We start from the raw sequence: 26,179 nt of genomic DNA, 5'->3' as shown, positions 1-26,179 counted from the left end.
CCTCATAGAATGAGTTGAGAAGTGTTCTGTCTTATATTTTTGGAAAGAGTTTGTGGAGAATTGGTATTAATTATTTTTTGAGTGTTCACTAGAATTCAGTGGTGAAGCCATCTGGGCCTGGGCTTTTCTTTGTGTGTAGTTTTTGATTACTGATTCAGTCTCTTCGCTTGTTATAAGTTTATTCAGGTTGTCTGTTTCTTCTGAGTCAGTTTCACTGGTTTATGTCTTTTTAGAAATTTGTCCATTTCACCTAAATTACGTAATTGGTTGTAATACAATTGTTCATGTTGTTATTTAGTTGCCATCGAATCTTTTCTGACTCATAACAGCCCCATGTATGTAGAGTAGAACTGCTGCCTAGGGTTTTCAAGGCTGTGTCGTTTTAGAAGCACATGGTCAGGCCTGTCTTCCGAGGTGCCTCTGGGTGGGTTTGAACTGTCAACCCTTTGGCTAGTAGTCCAGTGCTTAACTGCTTGTGCCACTCAGGGATTCCCCGATTGTTCATAGTATTCTTTTATAGTCCTTCTTATTTTTGTAAGGTTGGTAGTAATTTCCTCCCTTTGATTTCTGATTGTAGTAATTTGAGCCTTCTCTCTTTTTTTTGTTAGTGTACCTAAAGGTTTGTCATTTTGTTGATTTTTTCAAAGAACCAGGTTTTGGTTTTATTGATTTTCTGTATTGTTTTTCTATTCCCTATTTTATTCATTTCTGCTCTAATCTTTATTATTTCTTTCCTTCTGCCTGCTTTTAGTTTGCTCTTTTTCCAGTGTCTTAATGTGGAAGGTTAGGTTATTGATTTTAAATTGTTCTTTTTTCTAAATGTAGGCATTTACAGATACAAATTTCCATCCAAGCATTGCTTTAACTGCATCCCATAAGTTTTGGTATGTGGTATCTTGATTCATTCCTCTCGAAGTATTTTCTGATTTCCCTCTTGATTCCTTTTTTCACCTATTAGTTATTCAGGCATGTGCCATTTAATTTCTGCATATTTGTGAGTTTGCCAAATTTTTCCCTCTTGTTGATTTCTAATTTTATTCCATTGTGTTTGGAAAACATACTTTTCATTATTTCTATCCTTTTAAACGTATTGATACTCATTTAATAGGCTAGTATATAGTCTATCCTGAAGAGTGTTCCATATGCGCTTGAGAAGAATGTATATTCTGTTGTTGGGTGGAATGTTGTGTACATGCCTGTTATGTCTAGTTGGTTTGTAGTGTTGTTCAGGTCTTTTTCCTTTTTGATCTTCTGTCTAGTTGTTCTAGCCATTTTTAAAAGTAGGTTATTGAAGTCCCCAGTGTTATTGAATTGTCTCTTCTTTTCAGTTTTTGCTTCATGTATTTTGGTGCTCTGTTATTGGGTGCATACATGTTTATGATTATTATATCTTCCTAATAGATTGACTGTTTTATCATTATAAAATGTCCCTCTTTATCTATAGTAACTTTTTTTGTTTTAAAATTTATTTCATGCTGTTTGCGTGATATATTTTCCCATCCTTTTACTTTCAACCTATTTGTATCTTTTAATCTAAAGTATGTCTCTTGTAGACAACATATAGTTGGATAATGGTTTTTGTCTAGTCTGACAATCTCTGATTTTTGATGGGATTGTTTAATCCATTTATATTTAATGTTATTGTTGACATGGTTGGATTTATGCCTGCCATCTTACTTTTGTTTTCCATATGTGTCATCTTTTTTTCCCCTCTATTTCTCCTTTACTGCTTTCTTGAGTGAATATTTTCTAATGTAGCATTTAAATTTCATTGATGGTTCTTCCATTATATATTTTTTAGTTATTTCCTTTGTGGTTGCTCTAGGGCTTACCATATTTAACGTATCAGAATCAGCTTCAGATTTATACTGGCTTAATTCCAGTAATGTGTAGAAATGTTACTCCTATATAGCTCTATTCCTTTTTTCCCCCACTTGTGGTATTTTTTTTTACATACTACTATCTATTAGGTTTCTAGTCTATCTATTAATGTTACAAAGTCAACAATAAATTGTCATAATTATTTACCATCTGGGATCATTTCCTTAGACCATCATAGCATTGCTTTCACTGACTTTATGTTGTTATTCGCAAATATGTTATACATATATTACATATCTTGTATATTAGGGCCCAGCAATACATTCTCTACGTATTATTTTCTAATTTGCTTTATAAATCAGTTAAGAAAGGAAAAAAAAATAAATGTATACTGTCTAATGTAATTATATAATTACCTTTATTGGTATTCCTTTTTTGTTCATGTATGTTCATATTACTGTCTGTGGTTACTTGCTTTCAGCTTGAAGAACTTCCTTTAGTATTTCTCGTAAGGCGAGTCTGCTAACATAAAATTCTCTCAGTTTTTATGTATCTGGGAAAGTATTTCATTTTTGAAATATAATTTTGCTGGGTATAGGATTCTTCGTTAACCATTTTTTTCTTGGATCACTTTGAATATGTTATCCTACTGCTTTCTGACATCCATTTTTCCTACTGAGAAGTCAGGTGTTAATTTATTGGTTCCCTTTGAAGTAACATGTCATTTTTTTCCTCTTGCTGCTTTTAAGGTTTTCTCCTTTTCTTTGACCGTGAGTCTCCTTTACGTTGATCCTACTTGTGTTTGTTGAGTGTCGTGGATGTGCAGGTTATTCTTTTTTCAATAAATTTGAACCATTTCAGCTATTACTTTTTCAAATCATTTTCTTCTCACTTCTTTCTACTTATGGCACTCCTGTTGCATGTATATTGGTGCATTTAATAGTGTTCTGCATCTCTTTGAGGCTCTGTTCATTTTTTCCATTCTTTTTTCTTTCTGTTCTTCGATTTGCATAATCTGTTGATCTGCAGGTTTGTTAATTTTTTGTCCTGCCAGTTTGCACCTACTGTTGAGCCTCTCTAGTGAACTTTTTTTTTTTTTAGTCAGTTATCGTATGTCTCACCTCCAGAATTTTCATTTGGTTCTTTTGGAAATTTTTCTTTATTGATATTTTCTAGTTGATGCAGCATTGTCATCATATCTTCCTTTACTTTTTAAATATAATTTTATTTATTTTGTTGTTGAGAATATATATAGTAAAACTTATACCAGTTCAGCAGTTTCTACATATACCACTTAGTGACATTGATTACATTCTTTGAGTTGTGTAACCATTTTCATCCGCCTTTCTGAGTTGTTCCTCCCCCATTAACATAAATTCATTGCCCCCTAAGGTTCATATCAAATCTTTCAAGTTGCTACTGTCAATTTGATCCTATATAGATAGTTCTTAAAAGAAAACAATGCTCAAGGCAGACAATTTTTACTAGTTAAACTAAACAATTTTTTGGTTTTAAGAAGATTTCAGAGGATGTTTTTGGTTTAATGTTTAAAGATTATCTCAGGGATATAATTTCAGGGGTTCATCCAACCTTCATGGCTCCAGGATGTCTGGAGTCCATGAGAATTTGAAATTCCGTTCTACATTTCCCACTTTCATCAGGATTCTTCTATGGAATCTTTGATCGAAGTGTTCAGTGATTGTAGCCAGGCACTATCCAGTTTTTCTGGTCTCATGGCAAGGGAAGCAGTAGTTCATGGAAGCAGTTAGCCACATATTCCATATCTTCCTCCTATTCCTGACTTTCCTTTCTTTGTTACTCCAGGTGAATAGAGACCAATCGTTGTGCTTTGGAGCCACTTGCAAGCTTTTAAGATCCTAGGCACTACGGATCGAACTAGGTACCAAACATGTTATTAGTCAAATCGACTGGGATAGCCCATGAAAGCATGACCCTAAACCTCCAAACCAAGGACCGAATCCCATGAGGTATTTGGTTGTACATAAGTGGCTTCAGCAGCCCTTTGTTTTTGTCACTGTTGTGAATATATCTCTCACACAACTTTTGCCAATTTAACATTTTACAGATGTATAACTTATTGGCAGCAATTACATTTTTCGGCTGTTCAACCCTACCCTTAATGTAATTTTTCCATCACCGTTAACCCCCTTTCTCCCCCCTCCCTCCCTCCTGTGGTAACCACTAATAAACCTTGTTCCCTATACATTTTTCTTGGCTTTTTATATTGTTCTTCTTGCTAGGTGCTGTTGAGTCGGTTCCGACTTATAGCGACCCTGTGCACAACAGAACGAAACACTGCCTGGTCCTGAGCCATGCTCACAATCGTTGTTATGCTTGAGCTCATTGTTACAGCCACTGTGCCGATCCACTTCGCTGAGGGTCTTCCTCTTTTCCGCTGACCCTGTACTCTGCCAAGCACGATGTCCTTCTCCAGGGACTGATCCCTCCTGACAACATGTCCAAAGTAAGTAAGATGCAGTCTCGCCATCCTTACCTCTAAGGAGCATTCTGGCTGTACTTCCTCTGAGACAGATTTGTTCGTTTTTTGGCAGTCCACGGTATAGTCAATATTCTTCGCCAACACCACATTTCAAAGGCGTCAGTTCTTCTTCAATCTTCCTTATTCATTGTCCAGCTTTCACATGCATACGATTGAAAATACCATGGCTTGGATCAGGCACACCTTAGTCTTCAAGGTGACATCTTTGCTCTTCAATGCTTTAAAGAGGTCCTTTGCAGCCGATTTGCCCAATGCAATGCATCTTTTGATTTCTTGATTGCTGCTTCCATGGCTGTTGATTGTAGATCCAAGTAAAACGAAATCCTTGACAACTTCACTCTTTTCACTGTTTATCATGATGTTGCTCATTGGTCCATTTGTGAGGATTTTTGTTTTCTTTATGTTGAGGTGCAATCCATACTGAAGGCTGTGGTCTTTGATCTCCATCAGTAAGTGTTTCAAGTCCCCTTCACTTTCAGCAAGCAAGGTTGTGTCATCTGCATAGTGCAGGTTGTTAACGAGTCTTCCTCCAATCCTGATGCCCCATTCTTCTTCATATAGTCCAGCTTCTCATATTATTTGCTCAGCATACAGATTGAATAGGTATGGTGAAAGGATACAACCCTGACACACACCTTTCCTGACTTTAAACCAATCAGTATCCCCTTGTTATGTCCGAACAACCGCCTCTTGATCTATGTAAAGGTTCCTCATGAGCACAATTAAGTGTTCTGGAATTCCCATTCTTCACAGTGTTATCCACAGTTTATTATGATCCACACAGTCGAATGCCTTTGCATAATCAATAAAACACAGGTAAACATCCTTCTGGTATTCTCTGCTTTCAGCCAGGATCCATCTGACATCAGCAATGATATCCCTGGTTCCACGTCCTCTTCTGAAACCAGCCTGAATTTCTGGCTGTTCCCTGTTGATATACTGCTGCAGCCGTTTTTGAATGATCTTCAGCCAAATTTTGCTTGTGTGTGATATTAATGATATTGTTGTATAATTTCCACATTCGGTTGGATCACCTTTCTTGGGAATAGGCATAAATATGGCCAGGAAGCTGTCTTCCATATTTCTTGGCATAGACGAGTGAGCACCTTCAGCGCTGCATCCGTTTGTTGAAACATCTCAATTGATATTCCATCAATTCCTGGAGCCTTGTTTTTCGCCAGTGCCTTCAGAGCAGCTTGGACTTTTTCCTTCAGTACCATCGGTTCCTGATCATATGCCACCTCTTGAAATGGTTGAACATCGACTAATTCTTTTTGGTATAATGACTGTGTATTCCTTCCCTCTCCTTTTGATGCTTCCTGTGTCGTTTAATATTTTCCACATAGAATCCTTCACTATTACAACTCGAGGCTTGGATTTTTTCTTCAGTTTTTTCTGCTTGAGAAACACTGAGTGTGTTTTTCCCTTTTGGTTTTCCATCTCCAGTTCTTTGCACATGTCATCATAATACTTTGTCTTCTCGAGATGCCCTTCGAAATCTTCTGTTCAGTTCTTTTACTTCATCAATTCTTCCTTTTGCTTTAGCTGCTCGATGTTCAAGAACAAGTTTCAGAGTCTCCTCTGACATCCATCTTGGTCTTTTCTTTCTTTCCTGTCTTTCCAGTGACCTCTTGCTTTCTTCATGGGTGATGTCCTTGATGTCATTCCACAACCCGTCTGGTCTTCAGTCACTAGTGTTCAATGCATCAAATCTGTTCTTCAGATGGTCTCTAAATTCATGTGGAATATACTCCAGGTCATATTTTGGCTCTCGTGGACTCGCTCTGATTTTCTTCAGTTTCAGCTTGAACTTGCCTATGAGCAATTGATGGTCTGTTCCACAGTCGGCCCCTGGCCTTGTTCTGACTGATGATATTGAGCTTTTCCATCGTCCCTTTCCACAGATGTAGTCAATTTGATTTCTGTGTGTTCCATCTTGTGAGGTCTATGTGTATAGTCACCGTTTATGTTGGTGAAAGAAGGTATCTGCAATGAAGAAGTCGTTGGTCTTGCCGAATTCTGTCGTTCGATCTCTGGCATTTTTTCTATCACCAAGGCCATATTTGCCCACGTGTCTGTCAGTTTGTTGTACTCTGGGGCTTGTGTGTTGCTGTGATGCTGGAAGCTATGCCACTGGTATTCAGATACCAGCAGGGTCACCCATGGAGGACAGGTTTCAGCTGAGCTTCCAGACTAACACAGACTAGGAAGAAGGGCCTGGCAGTCTACTTCTGAAAAGCATTAGTCAGTGAAAACCTTATGAATAGCAGGGGAACATTGTCTGATATAGTGCTGGAAGATGAGTCCCCCAGGTTGGAAGACACTCAAAAAATGACGGGGGAAGAGTTGCCTCCTCAAAGTAGAGTCGACCTTAATGACGTGGATGGAGTAAAAGTTTCGGGACCTTCATTCGCTAATGTGGCACAACTCAAAAGGAGAAGAAACAGCTTCAAACATCCATTAATAATAGGAACCTGGAATGTATGAAGTATGAATCTAGGAAAATTGGAAATTGCCAAAAATGAAATGGAACGCATAAACATCTATGTCCTAGGTAGTAGTGAGCTGAAATGGACTGGTATTGTCCATTTTGAATCAGACAATCATGTAGCCTACTGTGCTGGGAATGATAACTTGAAGAGGAATAGTGTTGCATTTATTACCAAAAAGAACGTTTCAAGATCTATCCTGAAGTTCAACGCTGTCAGTGATAGGATAACATCTGTACGCCTGCAAGGAAGACCAGTTAATGCAACTATTATTCAAATTCTTTCTTTTTTATCTTAGCCGTGCTAGTGGAACTGAAATGGTATCTCATTGTGATTTTGATTTGCATCTCTCTGATGGCTAATGACAGTGAGCATCATTTTATGTGTTTGGTGACCATTTGAATGCCTTCTTTTCGTGAAATGTCTATTCAAGCCGTTTGCCCGTTCTGTGATTGGGTTGTCTTTTTGTTGTTCAGTTTTCAAAGTTTTATATATATTTTGGTTATTAAATTTGTGTCAGATATATGATTTTCAAAGATATCCTCCTAGTCAGTAGCTTTTCTTTTCACTTTTTTGGTAAAGTCTCTTGATGACAAAAGTTTTTAATTTTTGTGAGGTACCATTTATTTATTTTGTTTTTTGCTGTTTGTGGTTTTGTTAGTATATTAAATGACCCATTGTTGAAAGCTAGGCCTGACAGTGTTGCCCCTGTTTGTCTTCTAACAATTTGATGGTTTTAGTTTGCATATTTAGGTCCTTAATCCATTCTGAATTTGTTTTTGTGTATGCTGTGAAGCATGGATCCTATTTTATTTTTCTGCATGTGGAAATCCAATTTTCCCAGCACCATTTAAAGAAGAGACTGTTCTTTCCCCATCAAATGGACTTAGCACCCTTGTTAAAAATTAGCTAACCATTGATGTGTGGGTTTATTTCTGGACTCTCAGTTCTATTCCATTGGTCTATTTGTCAATTGTTACACCAGTTTTTAAGGCATAGACGAGAAGGTTGTAGGGCATGGAGTTTAATCAATGGGAGTGAAACAACTAGAACAGATAGAATGTTGACACAATGTGAAGAATGTAACCAGTGTTACTGATCATTATGTCTAGAAAGTGTTTAATGCAAGTGGGATTGCTGTGTATATTTTCATCAAAAATAAAATAAAACATTAATTAAAAAATTCAGTGCCATTGATTACATTTTTCAGGTTGTGCCACATTATCACTACCCTTTTCCAAAACGTTCCTCCACCGTTAACATAAACTCAGTGCCCAACAAACAAAACTCTGTCTTTCCCTCTCCTTCCCACCCCAAGTAACAATAATCTTTGGATTCTTTATATATCTGCTTATGTCATACAATATTTGTCATTTTGTGACTGACTTATTTTACTCAGCATAATATTTTTAAGGTCCATCCGTGTCGTGGGATGCATCAGAACTTCATTTCTCTTTATGGGTTAGTAGTATTTTTTTTTTTTTTTTAGTATGCAATTGTACGTATGTACCACATTTTGTTTATCCATTCCTCTGTTCATGGACATTTTGGTTTTTTCTACCTTTTGGCTACCGTGAAGAGCCTGCAGTGAACATTGGTATACTGGTTTCTGTTTGTGTTCCTGCCTTCACTTCTGGATATATATATAGGATTGGGATTGCTGGATCATATGGTAATTCTTTGTTCATCTTTTTGAGGAACTGCCAAACCAGGAAACCCTCGTGCCGTAGTGGTTAAGTGCTATGGCTGCTAACCAAAAGGTCGGTGGTTCAAATCCACGAGGTGCTCCTTGGAAACTCTATGGGGTGGTTCTACTCTCTCCTATAGGGTCTTTATGAGTTGGAATTGACTTGATGGGAATGGGCTTGTGCCGAACTGTTCTTAACGATGGCTGTACCGTTTAACATTTCCACCAGCAATGGTTGAGGGTTCTAGTTTCTCCACAACTTCAACAACACTTGTTATTTTCATTTTTATCATTGGCCTTCTAACGGGGGTGAGGTTATATGTCATTGTAGTTTTGATTCACATTTCCCTAGTGGCTAATGACATTGAACATCTTTTCATGTACTTTGATGGCCATTTGAATATCCTCTTTGGTGAACTTTCTGTTCAAGTACTTTGCCTAATTTTTTGATTGAGTTGTCTTTTTTTGTTAAGTGATACGTAGTCCATTTTTATTGTTATTACTATAGGCATCCTAGTTTGTGTGAAGTGGTATCTGCGTATTACATTTTCCTGATGGCTAGTGGTGTTGCGGTTCGGGTGGAGAGTGAACTTGAGGATCTTGTCATGTGCTTATTGGCCATTTGTGTATCTTCTTTGGAGAAATGTCTGTTCAAATGCTTTGCTATTTTTATTTATTTATTTAACTTTTATTGAGTTTCAAGTGAACGTTTACAAATCAAGTCAAACTGTCACATATAAGTTTATATACACCTTACTCTGTACTCCCACTTGCTCTCCCCCTAATGAGTCAGCCCTTCCAGTCTCTCCTTTCGTGACAATTTTGCCAGCTTCCAACTCTCTCTATTCTCCCATCCCCCCTCCAGACAGGAGATGCCAACACAGTCTCAAGTGTCCACCTGATACAAATAGCTCACTCTTCATCAGCATCTCTCTCCTACCCACTGTCCAGTCCCTTCCATGTCTGCTGAGTTGTCTTCGGGAATGGTTCCTGTCCTGGGCCAACAGAAGGTTTGGGGACCATGACTGCCGGGATTCCTCTAGTCTCAGTCAGACCATTAAGTATGGTCTTTTTGTGAGAATTTGGGGTCTGCATTCCACTGATCTCCTGCTCCCTCAGGGGTTCTCTGTTGTGCTCCCTGTCAGGGCAGTCATCGGTTGTGGCCGGGCACCAAGTAGTTCTTCTGGTCTCAGGATGATGTAGGTCTCTGGTTCATGTGGCCCTTTCTGTCTCTTGGGCTCTTAGTTATCGTGTGACCTTGGTGTTCTAAATTCTCGTTTCATCCAGGTGGGTTGAGACCAATTGATATACCTTAGATGGCCGCTTGTTAGCATTTAAGACCCCAGACGCCACATTTCAAAGTGGGATGCAGAATGTTTTCGTAATAGAATTATTTTGCCAATTGACTTAGAAGTCCCCTTAAACCATGGTCCCCAAACCCCTGCCCTTGCTCCGCTGACCTTTGAAGCATTCAGTTTATCCCGGAAACTTCTTTGCTTTTGGTCCAGTCCAGTTGAGCTGACCTTCCATGTATTGAGTATTGTCCTTCCCTTCACCTAAAGCAGTTCTTATCTACTAACTAATCAGTAAATAACCCTCTCCCGCCCTCCCTCCCTCCCCCCTCGTAACCACAAAAGTATGTGTTCTTCTCAGTTTATACTATTTCTCAAGATCTTATAATAGTGGTCTTATACAATCTTTGTCCTTTTGCCTCTGACTAATTTCGCTCAGCATAATGCCTTCCAGGTTCCTCCAAGTTATGAAATGTTTCACAGATTCGTCACTGTTCTTTATCGATGCGTAGTATTCCATTGTGTGAATATACCACAATTTATTTACCCATTCATCCATTGATGGACACCTTGGTTGCTTCCAGCTTTTTGCTATTGTAAACAGAGCTGCAGTAAACATGAGTATGCATATATCTGTTTGTGTGAAGACTCTTATTTCTCTCGGGTATATTCCGAGGAGTGGGATCTCTGGGTTGTATGGTAGTTCTATTTCTAACTGTTTAAGATAACGCCAGATAGATTTCCAAAGTGGTTGTACCATTTTACATTCCCGCCAGCAGTGTATAAGAGTTCCAGTGTCTCCGCAGCCTCTCCAACATTTATTATTTTGTGTTTTTGGATTAATGCCACCCTTGTTGGAGTGAGATGGAATCTCATCGTAGTTTTGATTTGCGTTTCTCTAATGGCTAATGATCGAGAGCATTTTCTCATGTATCTGTTAGCTGCCTGAATATCTTCTTTAGTGAAATGTGTGTTCATATCCTTTGCCCACTTCTTGATTGGGTTGTTTGTCTTTTTGTGGTTGAGTTTTGACAGAATCATACAGATTTTAGAGATCAGGCGCTGGTCGGAGATGTCATAGGTGAAAATTCTTTCCCAGTCTGTAGGTGGTCTTTTTACTCTTTTGGTGAAGTCTTTAGATGAGCATAGGTGTTTGATTTTTAGGAGCTCCCAGTTATCTGGTTTCTCTTTGTCATTTTTGGTGATGTTTTGTATTCTGTTTATGCCTTGTATTAGGGCTCCTAGGGTTGTCCCTATTTTTTCTTCCATGATCTTTATCATTTTAGTCTTCATGTGTAGGTCTTTGATCCACTTGGAGTTAGTTTTTGTGCGTGGCGTGAGGTATGGATCCTGTTTCATTTTTTTGCAAATGGATATCCAGGGATGCCAGCACCATTTGTTAAAAAGACTATCTTTTCCCGAATTAACTGACACTGGGCCTTTGTCAAATATCAGCTGCTCATACGTGGATGGATTTATATCTGGGTTCTCAATTCTGTTCCATTGGTCTATGTGTCTGTTGTTGTACCAGTACCAGGCTGTTTTGACTACTGTGGCTGTATAATAGGTTCTGAAATCAGGTAGGGTGAGGCCTCCCACTTTCTTCTTCTTTTTCAGTAATGCTTTGCTTATCTGAGGCTTCTTTCCCTTCCATATGAAGTTGGTGATTTGTTTCTCTATCACCTTAAAAAATGACATTGGAATGTGGATCGGAAGTGCATTGTATGTATAGATGGCTTTTGGTAAGTAGACATTTTTACTCTGTTAAGTCTTCCTATCCATGAGCAAGGTATGTTTTTCCACTTAAGTAGATCCTTTTTTAGTTTCTTGTAGTAGTACTTTGTAGTTTTCTTTGTATAGGTCTTTTACATCCTTGATAAGATTTATTCCTAAGTATTTTATCTTCTTGGGGGCTACTGTGAATGGTATTGATTTGGTTATTTCATCTTCAATGTTCTTTTTGTAGATGTAGAGGAATCCAAGTGATTTTTGTATGTTTATCTTATAACCTGAGACTCTGCCGAACTCTTGTATTAGTTTCAGTAGTTTTCTGGAGGATTCCTTAGGGTTTTCTGTGTGTAAGATCATGCCATCTGCAAATAGAGATAATTTTACTTCCTCCTTGCCAATCCGGATGCCCTTTATTTCTTTGTCTAGCCTAATTGCTCTGGCTAGGACCTCTAGCACAATATTGAATAAGAGCGGTGATAAAGGGCATCCTTGTCTGGTTCCCGTTCTCAAGGGAAGTGCTTTCAGGCTCTCTCCATTTAGAGTGATGTTGGCTGTTGGGTTTATATAGATGCCCTTTATTATGTTGAGGAATTTTCCTTCAATTCCTATTTTGGTGAGAGTTTTTATCATAAATGGGTGTTGGACTTTGTCAAATGCCTTTTCTGCATCAATTGATAAGATCATGTGGTTTTTTCTTTTGTTTAATTTATATGGTGGATTACATTAATGGTTTTTGTAATATTAAACCAGCCTTGCATACCTGGTATAAATCCCACTTGGTCATGGTGGATTAATTTTTTGATATGTTGTTGAATTCTATTAGCTAGAATTTTGTTGAGGATTTTTCCATCTATGTTCATGAGGGATATAGGTCTGTAATTTTCTTTTTTTGTGATGTCTTTACTTGGTTTTGGTATCAGGTAAATGGTGGCTTCATAGAATGAGTTAGGTAGTATTCCATCATTTTCTATGCTTTGGAATACCTTTAGTAGTAGTGGTGTTAACTCTTCTCTGAAAGTTTGGTAGAACTCTGCAGTAAAGCTATCCGGGCCAGGGCTTTTTTTTGTTGGGAGTTTTTTGATTACCGTTTCAGTCTCTTTTTTTTTATGGGTCTATTTAGTTGTTCTACTTCTGATTGTGTTAGTTTAGGTAGGTCGTGTTTTTCCAAGAATTCATCCATTTCTTCTAGGTTTGCAAATTTGTTAGAGTACAATATTTGTAATAATCTGATATGATCCTTTTAATTTCAGTTGGGTCTGTTGTGATGTGGCCCATGTCGTGTCTTATTTGGGTTATTTATTTCCCTTCCTGTTTTTCTTTAGTCAGTCTGGGCAATGATTTATCAATTTTGTTAATTTTTTTCAAAGAACCAGCTTTTGGCTTTGTTAATTCTTTCAATTGTTTTTCTGTTCTCTAAATTTTAATTCATTTAGTTCAGCTCTAATTTTTATTATTTGTTTTCTTCTGGTGCCTGATGGATTCTTTTGTTGCTGACTTTCTATTTGTTCAAGTTGTAGGGACAGTTCTCTGATTTTGGCTCTTTCTTCTTTTTGTATGTGTGCATTTATCGATACAAATTGGTCTCTGAGAACTGCTTTTGGTGTGTCCCAGAGGTTTTGATAGAAGTATTTTCATTCTCGTTGTATTCTATGAATTTCCTTATTCCCTCCTTAATGTCTTCTATAACCCAGTCTTTTTTCAGGAGGGTATTGTTCATTTTCCAAGTATTTGATTTCTTTTCCCTAGTTTTTCTGTTATTGATTTCCATTTTTATGGCCTTGTGGTCTGCGAAGCTGCTTTGTAATATTTCGATGTTTTGGATTCTGCAAAGGTTTGTTTTATGACCTATTATGTGGTGTATTCTAGAGAATGTTCCATGTGCACTAGAAAAAAAAGTATACTTTGCAGCAGCTGGGTGGAGAGTTCTGTATAAGTCAACGAGGTCAAGTTGGTTGATTGTTGTAATTAGGTCTTCCGTGTTTGTATTGAGCTTCTTACTGGATGTCCTGTCCTTCTCCGAAAGTGGTGTGTTGAAGTCTCCTACTATAATTGTGGAGGTGTCTATCTCACTTTTCAGTTCTGTTAAAATTTGATTTATGTATATTGCAGCCCTGTCATTGGGTGCATAAATATTTAATATGGTTATATCTTCCTGGTCAGTTGTCCCTTTTATCATTATGTAGTGTCCTTCTTTATTCTTTGTGGTGGATTTAAGTTTAAAGTCTATTTTGTCAGAAATTAATATTACCACTCCTGCTCTTTTTTGCTTATTGTTTGCTTGATATGTTTTTTTTCCATCCTTTGAGTTTTAGTTTGTTTGTGTCTCTAAGTCTAAGGTGTGTCTCTTGTAGGCAGCATATAGACGGGTCGTGTTTCTTTATCCAGTCTGAGACTCTCTGTCTCTTTATTGGTGCATTTAGTCCATTTACATTCAGCGTAATTATACAGAAGTAAAAAAAAAATTTCTTTTTTTTCATGTGTTTAGTGTTGTCATTTTGATGCCTTTTTATGTGTTTGTTGTCAATTTCATTTTTCCACTTACTTTTTTGTGCTGAGACGTTTTTCTTTGTAAATTGTGTGTTCCTCATTTTCATAGTATTTGACTTTATGTTTGCTGAGTCGTTATGTTTTTCTTGGTTTTTATTTTGAGTTGTGGAGTTGTTATACCTCTGTGGTTACCGTAATATTTACCCCTATTTTTCTAAGTAAAAATCTAACTTGTATTGTCCTATATCACCTTGTATTCCTTTCCATAAGGCAGTTCTGTGCCACCTGTATTTAGTCCCTCTTTTTGATTATTTTGATCTTTTACGCATTGACTTCAATGATTCCCTGTTTTGAGCATTTTTTTAAAATTAAACTTAATTTGTTTTTGTGATTTCCCTATTTGAGTTGATACCCCGATGTTCTGGTATGTGAGCTTGTGTTGTGCTGGTATCTGATATTATTGGTTTTCTGACCAAACAATTTCCTTTAGTATTTCTTGTAGCTTTGGTTTGGTTTTTGCAAATTCTCTAAGCTTGTTTTTATCTGTAAATATCTTAATTTCGCCTTCATATTTCAGAGAGAGTTTTGCTGGATATATGATCCTTGGCTGGCAGTTTTTCTCCTTCAGTGCTCTGTATATGTCATCCCATTGCCTTCTTGACTGCATGGTTTCTGCTGAGTAGTCTGAACTTATTCTTATTGATTCTCCCTTGTAGGAGACCTTTCTTTTCTCCCTGGCTGCTTTTAAAATTTTCTCTTTATCTTTGGTTTTGGCAAGTTTGATGATAATATGTCTTGGTGTTTTTGTTTTTGGATCAATCTTAAATGGGGTTCGATGAGCATCTTGGATAGATATCCTTTCGTCTTTCATGATGTCAGGGAAGTTTTCTATCAGCAGATCTTCAACTATTCTCTCTGTGTTTTCTGTTATCCCTCCCTGTTCTGGGACTCCAGTCACACGCATGTTATCCTTCTTGATAGAGTCCCACATGATTCTTAGGGTTTCTTCATTTTTTTTAAATTCTTTTATCTGATTTTTTTTCAGCTATGTTGGTGTTAATTCCCTGGTCCTCCGGATTTCCCAGTCTGCATTCTAATTGCTCGAGTCTGCTCCTCTGACTTCCTATTGCGTTGTCTAATTCTGTAATTTTATTGTTCATCTTTTGGATTTCTGAATGCTGTCTCTCTATGGATTCTTGCAACTTATTAATTTTTCCACTATGTTCTTGACTAATCTTTTTGAGTTCTTCAACAGTTTTATCAGTGTGTTCCTTGGCTTTTTCTGCGGTTTGCCTTATTTCGCTTCTGCGGTCATCCCTGATGTCTTGAAGCATTCTGTAAATTAGTTTTTTTTATATTCTGTATCTGATAATTCCAGGATTGTATCTTCATTTGGGAAAGATTTTGATTCTTTTGTTTGGGGGATTGTAGAAGCAGTCATGGTCTGCTTCTTTATGTGGTTTGATATTGACTGCTGTCTCTGAGCCATCACTAAGATATTGTAGTGATTTATTCTATATTTGCTCACTGAGTCTTATCTTGTTTTGTTTTCTTTCAATATACATGGATGGGCTACTAGATTGTGCTGTCTTGATTATTGTAGCCCTTGACTTACTTATGACCTATTACCAGATGGTTTAGGCTGTTACCAGATATATATGCCTGAGTCCATTCACTATTCTTGAGTAGAATCTTATTTTGGGTCATCAAGTGTGTGATGCACCCTGTCGCCTATGCACCTTGAGAAGTAGTGGTGATAGTTGTGTGCACCAGATTCTATTAGCAGCTGGGGTTCACACTCCAGGGGGGGCAGGATGCCTACAGGCGTCCCCCAAGTGTCAGTGAGGTAGGTGTGTCTCTATTCCTGAAGCACCTTGGTGGGTGTGCTCTGCAGCTGTACCTTAGGCCCCCAATGCAAGTACCTCTACAGATTGGTAGGTGTCACCCTCCTTAGACCCCTAAGGCAGGAGGCTAGGTGGTCTGGGGGGAGCTTCAGCCCTCAGTTCCCTGTTGTGGGTCAGTGAGGGCTCTGTTGAATATGTAGAGATATCAGACCTGGGAAACTTGTCTTTCCAGTAAATCCGCTAAAAAAAATGCAGTCAGATCCCTATCAGAAATGCCCTTGCATTATAATAGCCACCTCGTTCCCTGTAGGGATGAAAGCCGGAGACTGGATCACATATGCTTGGCTGGAGCTGGTTCTGTGTTTTTAGTCCGATTAGGGAAGGATTTTTGGTCCCTGGGTTTTTTGTGGTTGCTTCTCTCAGGCCAGAAGAATGGGTTAGGAAAAGACCAAAAAAAAAAAAAAGAAAGAAAGAAAAGAAAAAGTGCGGAGCAGTTTTCCCTCTGGCTCAGGAAATTCCAATGTTAATGAAGCTGCCTGGGAAGGGGACGGGGGGGTTCAGAAAAACAGGAGAGAGTAGCACCCCGGAATATAGACAAAGTTACTTATCTTGCTTGGGATGACTATTTTATCTGAGATTCCCGAGGGGCGCATTGCCTGTGTGCGCTGGCTGGGTAGAGATTGCCCCCGAGGGTCAGGCCCGTGTCCCGTGCTTGAGGTGTCTCAGAAGCCACGATCAGTTCCTCTCCTGCCAGACCAAAGCCCCGCGCCAGGGTTCCCCGGCTGGGACGCTGCACTCCCGGCTCCAAAACCTGTTGCTGCCTCCTGGGGACTTCTCCTCTCACCAGCCGTGTTGCCGTGCTGCCCTCTCAGACCGGCTGGGCCCCCTCCCGAGGTCAGTTCAGGGGGGTAGGGCTGCGCCCCATGTTTGTGCCGTTACAGGATGCCATGCTCAGCTCCCCTGCACCCAGTCCAAAGCCCTGCGCCAAGGTTACCTGACTGGGATGCTGGCTCCAGGCTCCGAAAACAGTTGCTGTTTCCCTGTAGTTGTTCGTTCACTGTCTCTGTCTCTCAGGTCAACTCTTTAAATCTGTGTTTGTTGGTCAGGGTTCGTAGATTGTCATGTATGTGATCGATTCACTTGTTTTTCCGAGTCTTTGTTGCAAGAGGGATCCGAGGTAGCGTCTACCTAGTCAGCCATCTTGGCCCCCTCGCTATTTTTAAATTAAATCAGAAAACCAAATTCGTAGCCATCAAGTCAATTCCGACTCATAGTGACCCTGTAGGACAAGTAGAATTGCCTCATAGGGTTTCCAAGTAGTGGCTGGTGGATTCCACCTGCCAAGCTTTTGGGTAGCAGCTGTAGCTTCCTGCACCTTTGATTGTTGAACTGTAGAAGTTGTTTATATATTTTGTATATTGGACCCTTATCAACTATATGATTTGCAAATATTTTGTCTCCTTCTGTGAATTGTTTTTTACTTTTCTTGATAGTGTCCTTTGATGCACAAATTTTTAATTTTGGTGATGTCCAGTTTATCTGTTTTTTTGTTTTGTTTGCTTGTGCCTTTGGTGTCATATCTTTAAAAAATTGCCTTATTCAAGGTGATACATATTTTCACATATGTTTCCTGCCAAGAGTTTTATAGTTTTAGCTCTTACATTTAGATCTTTGGTCCTTTTTATGTTAACTTTTGTATGTAGTCTTAGGTAGAGGGTCCAAATTTACTCTTTCATTTACATACCCAGTTTTCAAAGCATGATTTCTTGAAAAGAGTATCCTTTTTCCATGGAATGATCTCGGCATCCTTGTTGAAATGAGTTGATCATAAAGATATGGGTTTCTTTCTGGACTCTTCACTCTATTCCATGGTTGTGTGTGTCTTTCTTTATGCCAGTACACACTGTCTTGATCATGGTAGCTTGTAGTAAGTTTTGAAATCAGAAATTTTGTGTTGTCCAAAAAGAAAACAAAAAACATTGTTTCTTTTTTTAAAATTGTGATTGTTCTGGTTATTTTTTGTTCCTTTCCATTCCATATAAATTTTAGGATCGTGTTTTCCATTTCTGAAATAAAGGTAGTTGGAATTTATTTTTTATTGTGCTTTAGGTGACAATTTATAGAGCAAATTAGGTATTCATTCAACAATTTATACATAAATTATTTTGCGAAATTGGTTGCAATTCCTGTGATACGTCAATACTCTCCCCTTCCCCACCTCGGGTTCTCTGTGTTCATCCATCCGTTTTCCCTGTCCCTTACTGTTTTCACATCATTGCTTTTGGGCATGTGTTGTACATTTGGTCTCATATACATGATTGAACTAAGAAGCACGTTCCTCACATGTGTTATTGCTTGCTTTATACACCTGTCTAGCCTTTGCCTGAAGGGTGATCTTCTGGACTGACTTCAGTTCTGAGTTAAAAGGGTATCTAGGGGCTGTAGTCTTGGGGGTTCCTCCAGTCTCTGTCAGATAAGTAAGTATGGTCTTTTTGTATGTGTGTGAATTCGAATTTTCTACAGTTTTCTCCCTCTGTCTCAGGTCTTACGGTGAGTGTACGTGTTTAGTTTTTAGGAGTTCCCAGTTATCTAGTTTATCTTCTGGTGTTTGTGCATTGTTAGTTACAGTTTTTATCCACTTTATGCTGTATTTTAGGGCCCCTAGGTTGTCTCTATTTTTTCTTCCATGATCTTCATCCTTTTAGGTTTTATATTTAGGTCATTGATCCATTTTAAGTTAGTTTTTGTGTATGGTTTTCATTTTTTTTACAGATTGACATTCAGTTTTGCCAGCACCGTTTGTTAAAGAGACTGTCTTTTTCCCCATTAATGGCCTTTGGCCTTTGTCAAGATCAGCTGACTGTGGGTAGATGGATTTACATCTGGGCTCTCAATTCTGTTCTGGGTTCTCAATTCTGTTCCATTGGTCTATGTGTCTGTTGTCTTACCAGTATCAGGCTGTTTTGAATACTGTGGTTGTATAGGAAGTGTTGAGATCAGGTAGTATGAGGCATTCTACTTTGCTCTTCTTATGATAGTTGGAATTTTGGTAGGGATTGCATTGAATCTACAGATCAATTTGGAGAGTACAGTATTAACAATATTAATATGGATATTAATATCCATATTACCATATGGATAAACAAAATGTGGTATATACATATAATGGAATATTTTTCAGCCATAAGAAGAAATGTAGTTCTAATAAATGTTACGGCATGGATGAACCTTGAAAACGTTATGTTGAGTGAAATAAGTCAGACATAAAAAGACAAATATTATATTATCCCGCTTATAAGGAATATCTGGAATAGGCAGATGCATAGAGACCAAAGTTTATCAGTGGTTACTGGGGCAGGTCGGAGATAAAAAAAAATTGTGGAGTTATTGCCTAAAGGGTGCTGAGTTTTGGTTAAGGGGAGATGAAACAATTTGGAAACAGATGATGATGGTTGTACAACATGGTGAACAAAATTAATGTCACTGAATTGTACATGTAAAAAATGGTTGAAATGGCAAATATTTTGTTACATATATATTCTACCACAATAAAATTTTTTAAAAATTCAAATGGTATATTTTACGGAAAGTGACAAGCGTCTTCTAAAATTGATACAGAAGTGCAAAGGGCTAAGAGTCGATAAGGCAGTATTGAAGAGGAGCGGGGTAGAGAGTCTCACCTTACCAGATACCAGAAATTATAAGCTATAGTAATTCAGACATTGTAGTATTGGCCTGGTGTAGACACAGATTTACCCATGAAACAAAATAGATAGTTGGGACAAAGGCCTATACACGTATGAAAACATGATTTGTGATAGAGTTGTAATTGTAGATCAGTGGAGACAAGATGGACTTTTCAATAAATGATGCTAGGATTCCTGGTTATCCATATGAAATAAAATGAAAATAGACCCCCTAACTCACATTATAAAAAAATTCACTTTGGTTGATTTTAAAACCTAATTGTGAAAACAAAATTATTAAATAGTTTAGACAGTAATATAAAAGTTATATGACCTTAGGGTATTTGGTTGTTAGGTGCCATTAAGTCGGCTCTGACTCATAAAAAACCTTATGTATAACAGAATGAAACATTGCCTGGTTGTGTGTTATCCTCATAATTGTGGGTATGTTTGAACCCATTGTTGCAACCATGGTGTGAATCTATGTTGTTGAGGGTCTTTTTCTCTGACCCTCTCCTTTACCAAGCATGATGTTCTTCTCCAGCGTCCTTCGTTTCTAAGTAACATTCTTGCTGTAATTCCTCCAGGACAGATTTGTTCGTTCTTATATTCAATATTCTTCGGCAACACCATAATTCAAATGTATCAATTCTTCTTCAGTCTTCCTTTTGCATTGTCTAGCAATTGCATGTAAATGAGGTGACTGAAAATACCATTGCATGGGTCAGGGTGGACATTAATCATCAAAGTGTCACCTTTGGTTTTTAAGATTTCAAAGATTTTTTGCAGCAGATTTGCCCAATGCAATATGTTGTATTATTTCTTGACAGGATATTGATTGTTGATCCAAGAAGATTGAAATCCTTGATAGCTTCAATGCTTTCTCCATTTATTATAATGTTGCTTATTGGTCCAGTTGTGAGGATTTTTGTTTTCCTTATGTTGAGGTATAATCTGTACTGAAGGCTGTAGTCTTTGATCTTCATAAGTAAGTGCTTCAAGTTGTCTTCACTTTTGGCAAGCAAGGTTGTGTTATCTGCATATTGCAGGTTGTTAATGAGTCTTTTTCCAAACCTAATGCCACGTTGGAAACCCTGGTGGCATAGTGTTTAAGAGTTTGGCTGCTAACCAAAAGGTATTGTTCATTTTCCAAGTATTTGATTTCTTTTCCCTAGTTTTTCTGTTATTGATTTCTAGCTTCATTGCCTTGTGGTCTGAGAAGATGCTTTGTAATATTTCAATGTTTTGGATTCTGGAAAGATTTGTTTTATGACCTAATATGTGGTCTATTCTAGAGAATGTTCCATGTGGACTAGAAAAAAAAGTATATTTTGCAGCAGTTGGGTGGAGAGTTCTGTATAAGTCAATGAGGTCAAGTTGGTTGATTGTTGTAATTAGGTCTTCCGTGTCTCTATTGAGCTTCTTACTGGATGTCCTGTCCTTCTCTGAAAGTGGTGTGTTGAAGTCTCCTACTATAAATGTGGAGGTGTCTATCTCACTTTTCAATTCTGTTAAAATTTGATTTATGTATCTTGCAGCCCTGTCATTAGGTGCGTAAATATTTAATATGGTTATGTCTTCCTGATCAATTGTCCCTTTTATCATTATATAGTGTCCTTCTTTATCCTTTGTGGCGGATTTAAGTCTAAAGTCTATTTTGTCAGAAATTAATATTGCTACTCCTCTTCTTTTTTGCTTATTGTTTGCTTGATATATTTTTTTCCGTCCTTTGAGTTTTAGTTTGTTTGTGTCTCTAAGTCTAAGGTGTGTCTCTTGTAGGCAGCATATAGATGGATCGTGTTTTTTTATCCATTCCGTGACTCTCTGTCTCTTTATTGGTGCATTTAGTCCATTTACATTCAGCGTAATTATAGATAAGTAAGTTTTTAGTGCTGTCATTTTGATGCCTTTTCATGTGTGTTGTTGGCCATTTCATTTTTCCACATGCTTTTTTGTGCTGAGACGTTTTTCTTAGTAGCTTGTGAGATCCTCATTTTCATAATGTTTAACTTTGTGTTTATTGAGTCATTACGTTTTTCTTGGCTTTTTTCTTGAGTTATGGAATTGATATTCCTTTTTGTGGTTACCTTTTTATTTACCCCTATTTTTCTAAGTAAAAACCTAAGTTGTATCGTTCTATATCGCCTTGTATCACTCTCCATCTGGCAGTTCAATGCCTCCTATATTTAGTCCCTCTTTTTGATTATTGTGATCGTTTATCTATTGATTTCCATGATTTCCTGTTGTGTGTATTATTTTGTTTATTTATTTATTTTTTAGAATTAGTCTTAATTTTTTTGTTTTTGTGCTTTCCCTATTTGAGTTGCGTTGATATCAGGACGTTCTGTTTTGTGACCTTGTATTGTGCTGGTACGTGATATTATTGGTCATCTGGCCAATCTCCTTTAGCATTTCTTGCAGTCTTGGTTTAGTTTTTGCAAATTCTCTAAACTTGTGTTTATCTGTAAATATCTTAATTTCTCCTTCATATTTCAGAGAGAGTTTTGCTGGATATATGATCCTTGGTTGGCAGTTTTTCTCGTTCAGTGCTCTGTATACGTTGTCCCATTCCCTTCTTGCCTGCATGGTTTCTGCTGAGTAATCTGAACTTATTCCTATTGATTCTCCCTTGAAGGAAACCTTTCTTTTCTCCCTGGCTGCTTTTAAAATTTTCTGTTTGTCTTTGGTTTTGGCAAGTTTGATGATAATATGTATTGGTGTTTTTCTTTTTGGATCAATCTTTAATGGGGTTCGATGAGCATCTTGGATAGATATCCTTTCGTCTTTCATGATGTCAGGGAAGTTTTGTGTCAGGATTTCTTCAACTATTTTCTCTGTGTTTTCTGTCCCCCCTCCCTGTTCTGGGACTCCAATCACTCGCAAGTTATCCTTCTTGATAGAGTCCCACATGATTCTTAGGGTTTCTTCATTTTTTTAAATTCTTTTATCTGATTTTTTTTCAGCTATGTTGGTGTTGTTTCCCTGGTCCTCCAGAAGTCCCAGTCTACATTCTAATTGCTCGAGTCTGCTCCTCTGACTTTCTATTGCATTGTCAAATTCTGTAATTTTATTGTTAATCTTTTGGATTTCTACATGCTGTCTCTCTGTGGATTCTTGCAACTTGTTAATTTTTCCACTATGTTCTTGAATAGTCTTTTTGAGTTCTTCAACAGTTTTATCAGTGTGTTCCTTGGCTTTTTCTGCATTTATCCTAATTTCATTTGTGATATCTTTAAGCATTCTGTAAATTAGTTTTTTATATTCTGTATCTGATAATTCCAGGATTGTATCTTCATTTGGGAAAGATTTTGATTCTTGTGTTTGGGGGGTTGGAGAAGCTGTCATGGTCTGTTTCTTTATGTCGTTTGATATGGACTGCTGTCTCTGAGCCATCACTGGGAAACTAGATTTTCCAAGTAGTCGGCTGGTACGCTGGCTCCTGGTTCTGAAAACGGTCGCTGTCTGCCCATATTTGTTCTTTTTCCATCTCTAAGTCTGTGCTTGTTGTTCAGAGTTCGTAGATTGTTATGTATGTGATCGATTCCCTTGTTTTTCCGAGTCTTTGTTGCAAGAGGGATCCGCGGTAGCGTCCACCTAGTCCGCCATCTTGGCCCCGCTCCTGCTTGCTAGCTTTTAAGACCCCAGATGCCACTCACCGAAGTGGAATGCAGAACATTTTCTTATTAAACTTTGTTATGCCAGTTGACCTAGATGTCCCCCAAAACCATGGTCCCCAGACCCTGGCCCTTGCTACTCTGTCCCTCCAAGTGTTTGGTTGTGTTCAGGAAACTCCTTAGCATTTGGTTTAGTCCAGTTGTGCTGACTTCTCTGTATTGCATGCTGTCCTTCCCGTCACCTAAGATAATTCTTGTCTGCTCTCTAGTGAATTCTCTCCCTCCCTCCCCACCCTCGTAACCATCAAAAATGTTTTCTTCTGTGTTTAAACCTTTTCTTGAGTTCTTATAATAGTGGCCTCATACACTATTTGTCCTTTTGTGACTGACTGATTTCATCCAGTGTAATGCCTTCCAGATTCATCTGTGTTTTGAGATTTATCACAGATTCATCACTGTTCTTTATCGTTGCATAGTATTCCATTGTATGTATGTACCATAACTTGTTTATCCATTCGTCCTTCAATGGGCACTTAGGTTGTTTCTATTTTTTGGTATTGTGAACAGTACTGTAATGAACATAGATGTGCATATATCTATTCATATGATGGATCTTATTTCTCCAGGATATGTTCCAAGGAGTGGGATTGCTGGATCCCATGGTACTTCTATTTGTAGCTTTTTAAGGAAGCGCCAAATCAATTTCCAAAGTGATTGTACCATTTTACATTCCCACCAGCAGTGTATAAGTGTTCCAGTCTCTCCAGAACCTCTCCAACATTTATTATTTTGTGTTTTTTGGATTAGTGCTAGCCTTGTTGGAGTCAGATAGTATCTCATTGTAGTTTTGATTTTCATTTCTCTAATGGCTAATGATTGGGAGCATTCCCTCATGTATCTGTTATCTGCCTGAATGTCTTCTTTTGTGATGTGTCTGTTCATGATCTTTGCCCATTTTTTAACTGGGTTATTTGTCTTTTTGTTGTTGAGGTTTTGCAGTATCTTGTAGATCTTAGAGATTAGACCCTGATTGAATATGTCGTAATGAAAAATTTTTCCCAGTCTCTAGGTTGTCTTTTTACTCTTTTGGTGAGGTCTTTTGATGAGCGCAAGTGTTTGACTTTTAGGAGTTCCCAGTTATCTAGTTTCTCTTCTGGTGTTTGTGCATTGTTACTTATGGTTTGTACACTATTTATGCCATGTTTAGGGCTCCTAGCGTTGTCCCTAGTTTTTCTTCGGTGATCTTTATCATTTTAGATTTTATTATTTAGGTCTTTGATCCATTTTGAGTTAGTTTTTGTACATGATGTATCAGTGCATCTTGATTACATGTTTAATCAATTTCAGATTGCAGAAATTGGGAAAAAATTTTCCTATTTGGTCTTAACTGTTGGTATGTAAATTTCAATAGCATTTGTATTAACTGGGCTACTTGTAGGCATATGGATATCCTGTCATGGACAGCATTGTACTTCTGGATCAATCTTGAAATGTTCCTTTTGATGATGAATGTGATGCCATTCCTCTTCAATTAGTCATTTCCAACATAATAGACCATGATTGTCCATTTCAAAATGACCAGTAGCCATCCATTTTAGCTCACTAATGCCTAAGATATTGATCCTTAGATTTCCATTTCATTGTTGGTGACTTCCAATTTTCCTAGATTTGTATTTCATACATTCGATGTTCCAATTATTTATTATTATTTTTAAGTTATGCTTTAGGTGAAGGTTTACAGAGCAAATTAGTTTCTCATTAAACAATTAATACCCATATTGTTTTGTGACCTTAATTTCCAACCCCATGATGGGTCAGCACTCTCCCCTTCTTTACCTTGGGTTCCCCATTTCCATTTGTCCAGCTTTACTGCCCTTTCCTGCCTTCTTGTCTTTGCCCGTGGGCTGGTGTATACATTTAGTCTCGTATACATGGTTGACCTTTGTGTATTATCGTTTGTTTTATGGGCCTGTCTAAACTTTGGCTGAGGGGTGAACCTGAGGAGGGACTTTAGTACTGAGTTAAAAGGGTGTCTGGGGGCCGTACTCTTGGAGTTTCTCCGGTCTCTGTCAGCCCAGTAAGTCTTGTCTTTTTTTGTGAGTTTGAATTTTGTTCTACATTTTTCTCTCACTCTGTCTCAGATCCTTTATTGTGATGCATTTCAGAGCAGTTGGTGGTGGTAGCCGAGTACCGTCTAGTTGTGCTGGACTCAGTCTGGTGGAGGTTGGGGTTCATGTGGTCCAATAGTTCTTTGGACTAATATTTTCCTTTTGCCTTTGGTTTTCTTCATTCTCCCTTGTTCTAGTTGGGGTGGGACCAGTGGAGTATCTTTAGATGGCTGCTGACAAGCTTTTAAGACCCTAGATCTACTCACCAAAGTAGAATGTAGAACATTTATTTATAAACTATGTTATGCCAGTTGAACTAGATGTCCCCTGAGACCATGGTCCCCAACCCTCAGCTGAGTAACTCTGTTCCTTGGGGAGTTTGGATGTGTCTATGAAGCGTCTGTGTCTTTGCCTCAGTGAGGTTGTGCTGACTTCCCAAGTATTGTGTACTGTCTTACCCTTCATCAAAATTAGCGCTTATCTATTGTCTAGTTAGTGTTTCTTCCTCCCGACCTCTCCCCTCTCTTGTAATCATCAAAGATTGTTTCTGTGTGTAAACCTTTTCATGCACTTTTATAATAGTGGTCTCGTACAGTATTTATCCTTTTTCGATTGGCTTATTTCACTCAGCGTAATACCCTCAAGGTTCATCCATATTGTGAAATGTTTTGCAGATTCATCATTGTTCTTTGTTGTTGTGTAGTATTCCATTGTGTGTATGTACCATAGTTTGTTTATCCATCCATCTGTTGATGGGCAGTTAAGTTGTTTCCATCCTTTTGCTGTTGTGAATAATGCTGTAATGAACATTGGTGTGCTGTCTGTTTGTGTGATGGCTCTTATTTCTCTAGGATGTATTCCTAGGGGTGGAATTGATGGATCATATGGCATTTCTATTT

The 26,179-nt window shown here is 38.0% G+C and overlaps 1 protein-coding gene across 4 annotated transcripts in view; it reads left to right on the top strand.

Moving 5' to 3' along the window:
- Positions 1 to 26,179, top strand: part of ABCB7 (ATP binding cassette subfamily B member 7) — a 140,640-nt gene that overhangs the window by 5,579 nt on the left and 108,882 nt on the right. Inside the window, exons 1-2 of one of the 4 annotated variants that reach the window (XM_064278566.1) lie at positions 3,337 to 3,721; positions 4,083 to 4,306. The exons of 2 other annotated variants lie outside the window; for them this stretch is intronic. In XM_064278566.1, coding sequence (XP_064134636.1) covers positions 4,298 to 4,306 — 9 coding nt within the window. In that variant the 5' untranslated portion in view covers positions 3,337 to 3,721; positions 4,083 to 4,297. Of the gene's footprint in view, positions 1 to 3,336; positions 4,307 to 26,179 lie in introns of those variants that run through there. One more of the 4 variants, XM_064278565.1, reaches the window with a different exon arrangement.

The sequence above is a fragment of the Loxodonta africana genome, chromosome X (genome assembly GCF_030014295.1).
Source record: "Loxodonta africana isolate mLoxAfr1 chromosome X, mLoxAfr1.hap2, whole genome shotgun sequence".
In the NCBI taxonomy this organism is placed as follows: Eukaryota; Metazoa; Chordata; class Mammalia; order Proboscidea; family Elephantidae; genus Loxodonta; species Loxodonta africana.
This window is presented reverse-complemented; position numbering and strand designations above follow the sequence as displayed.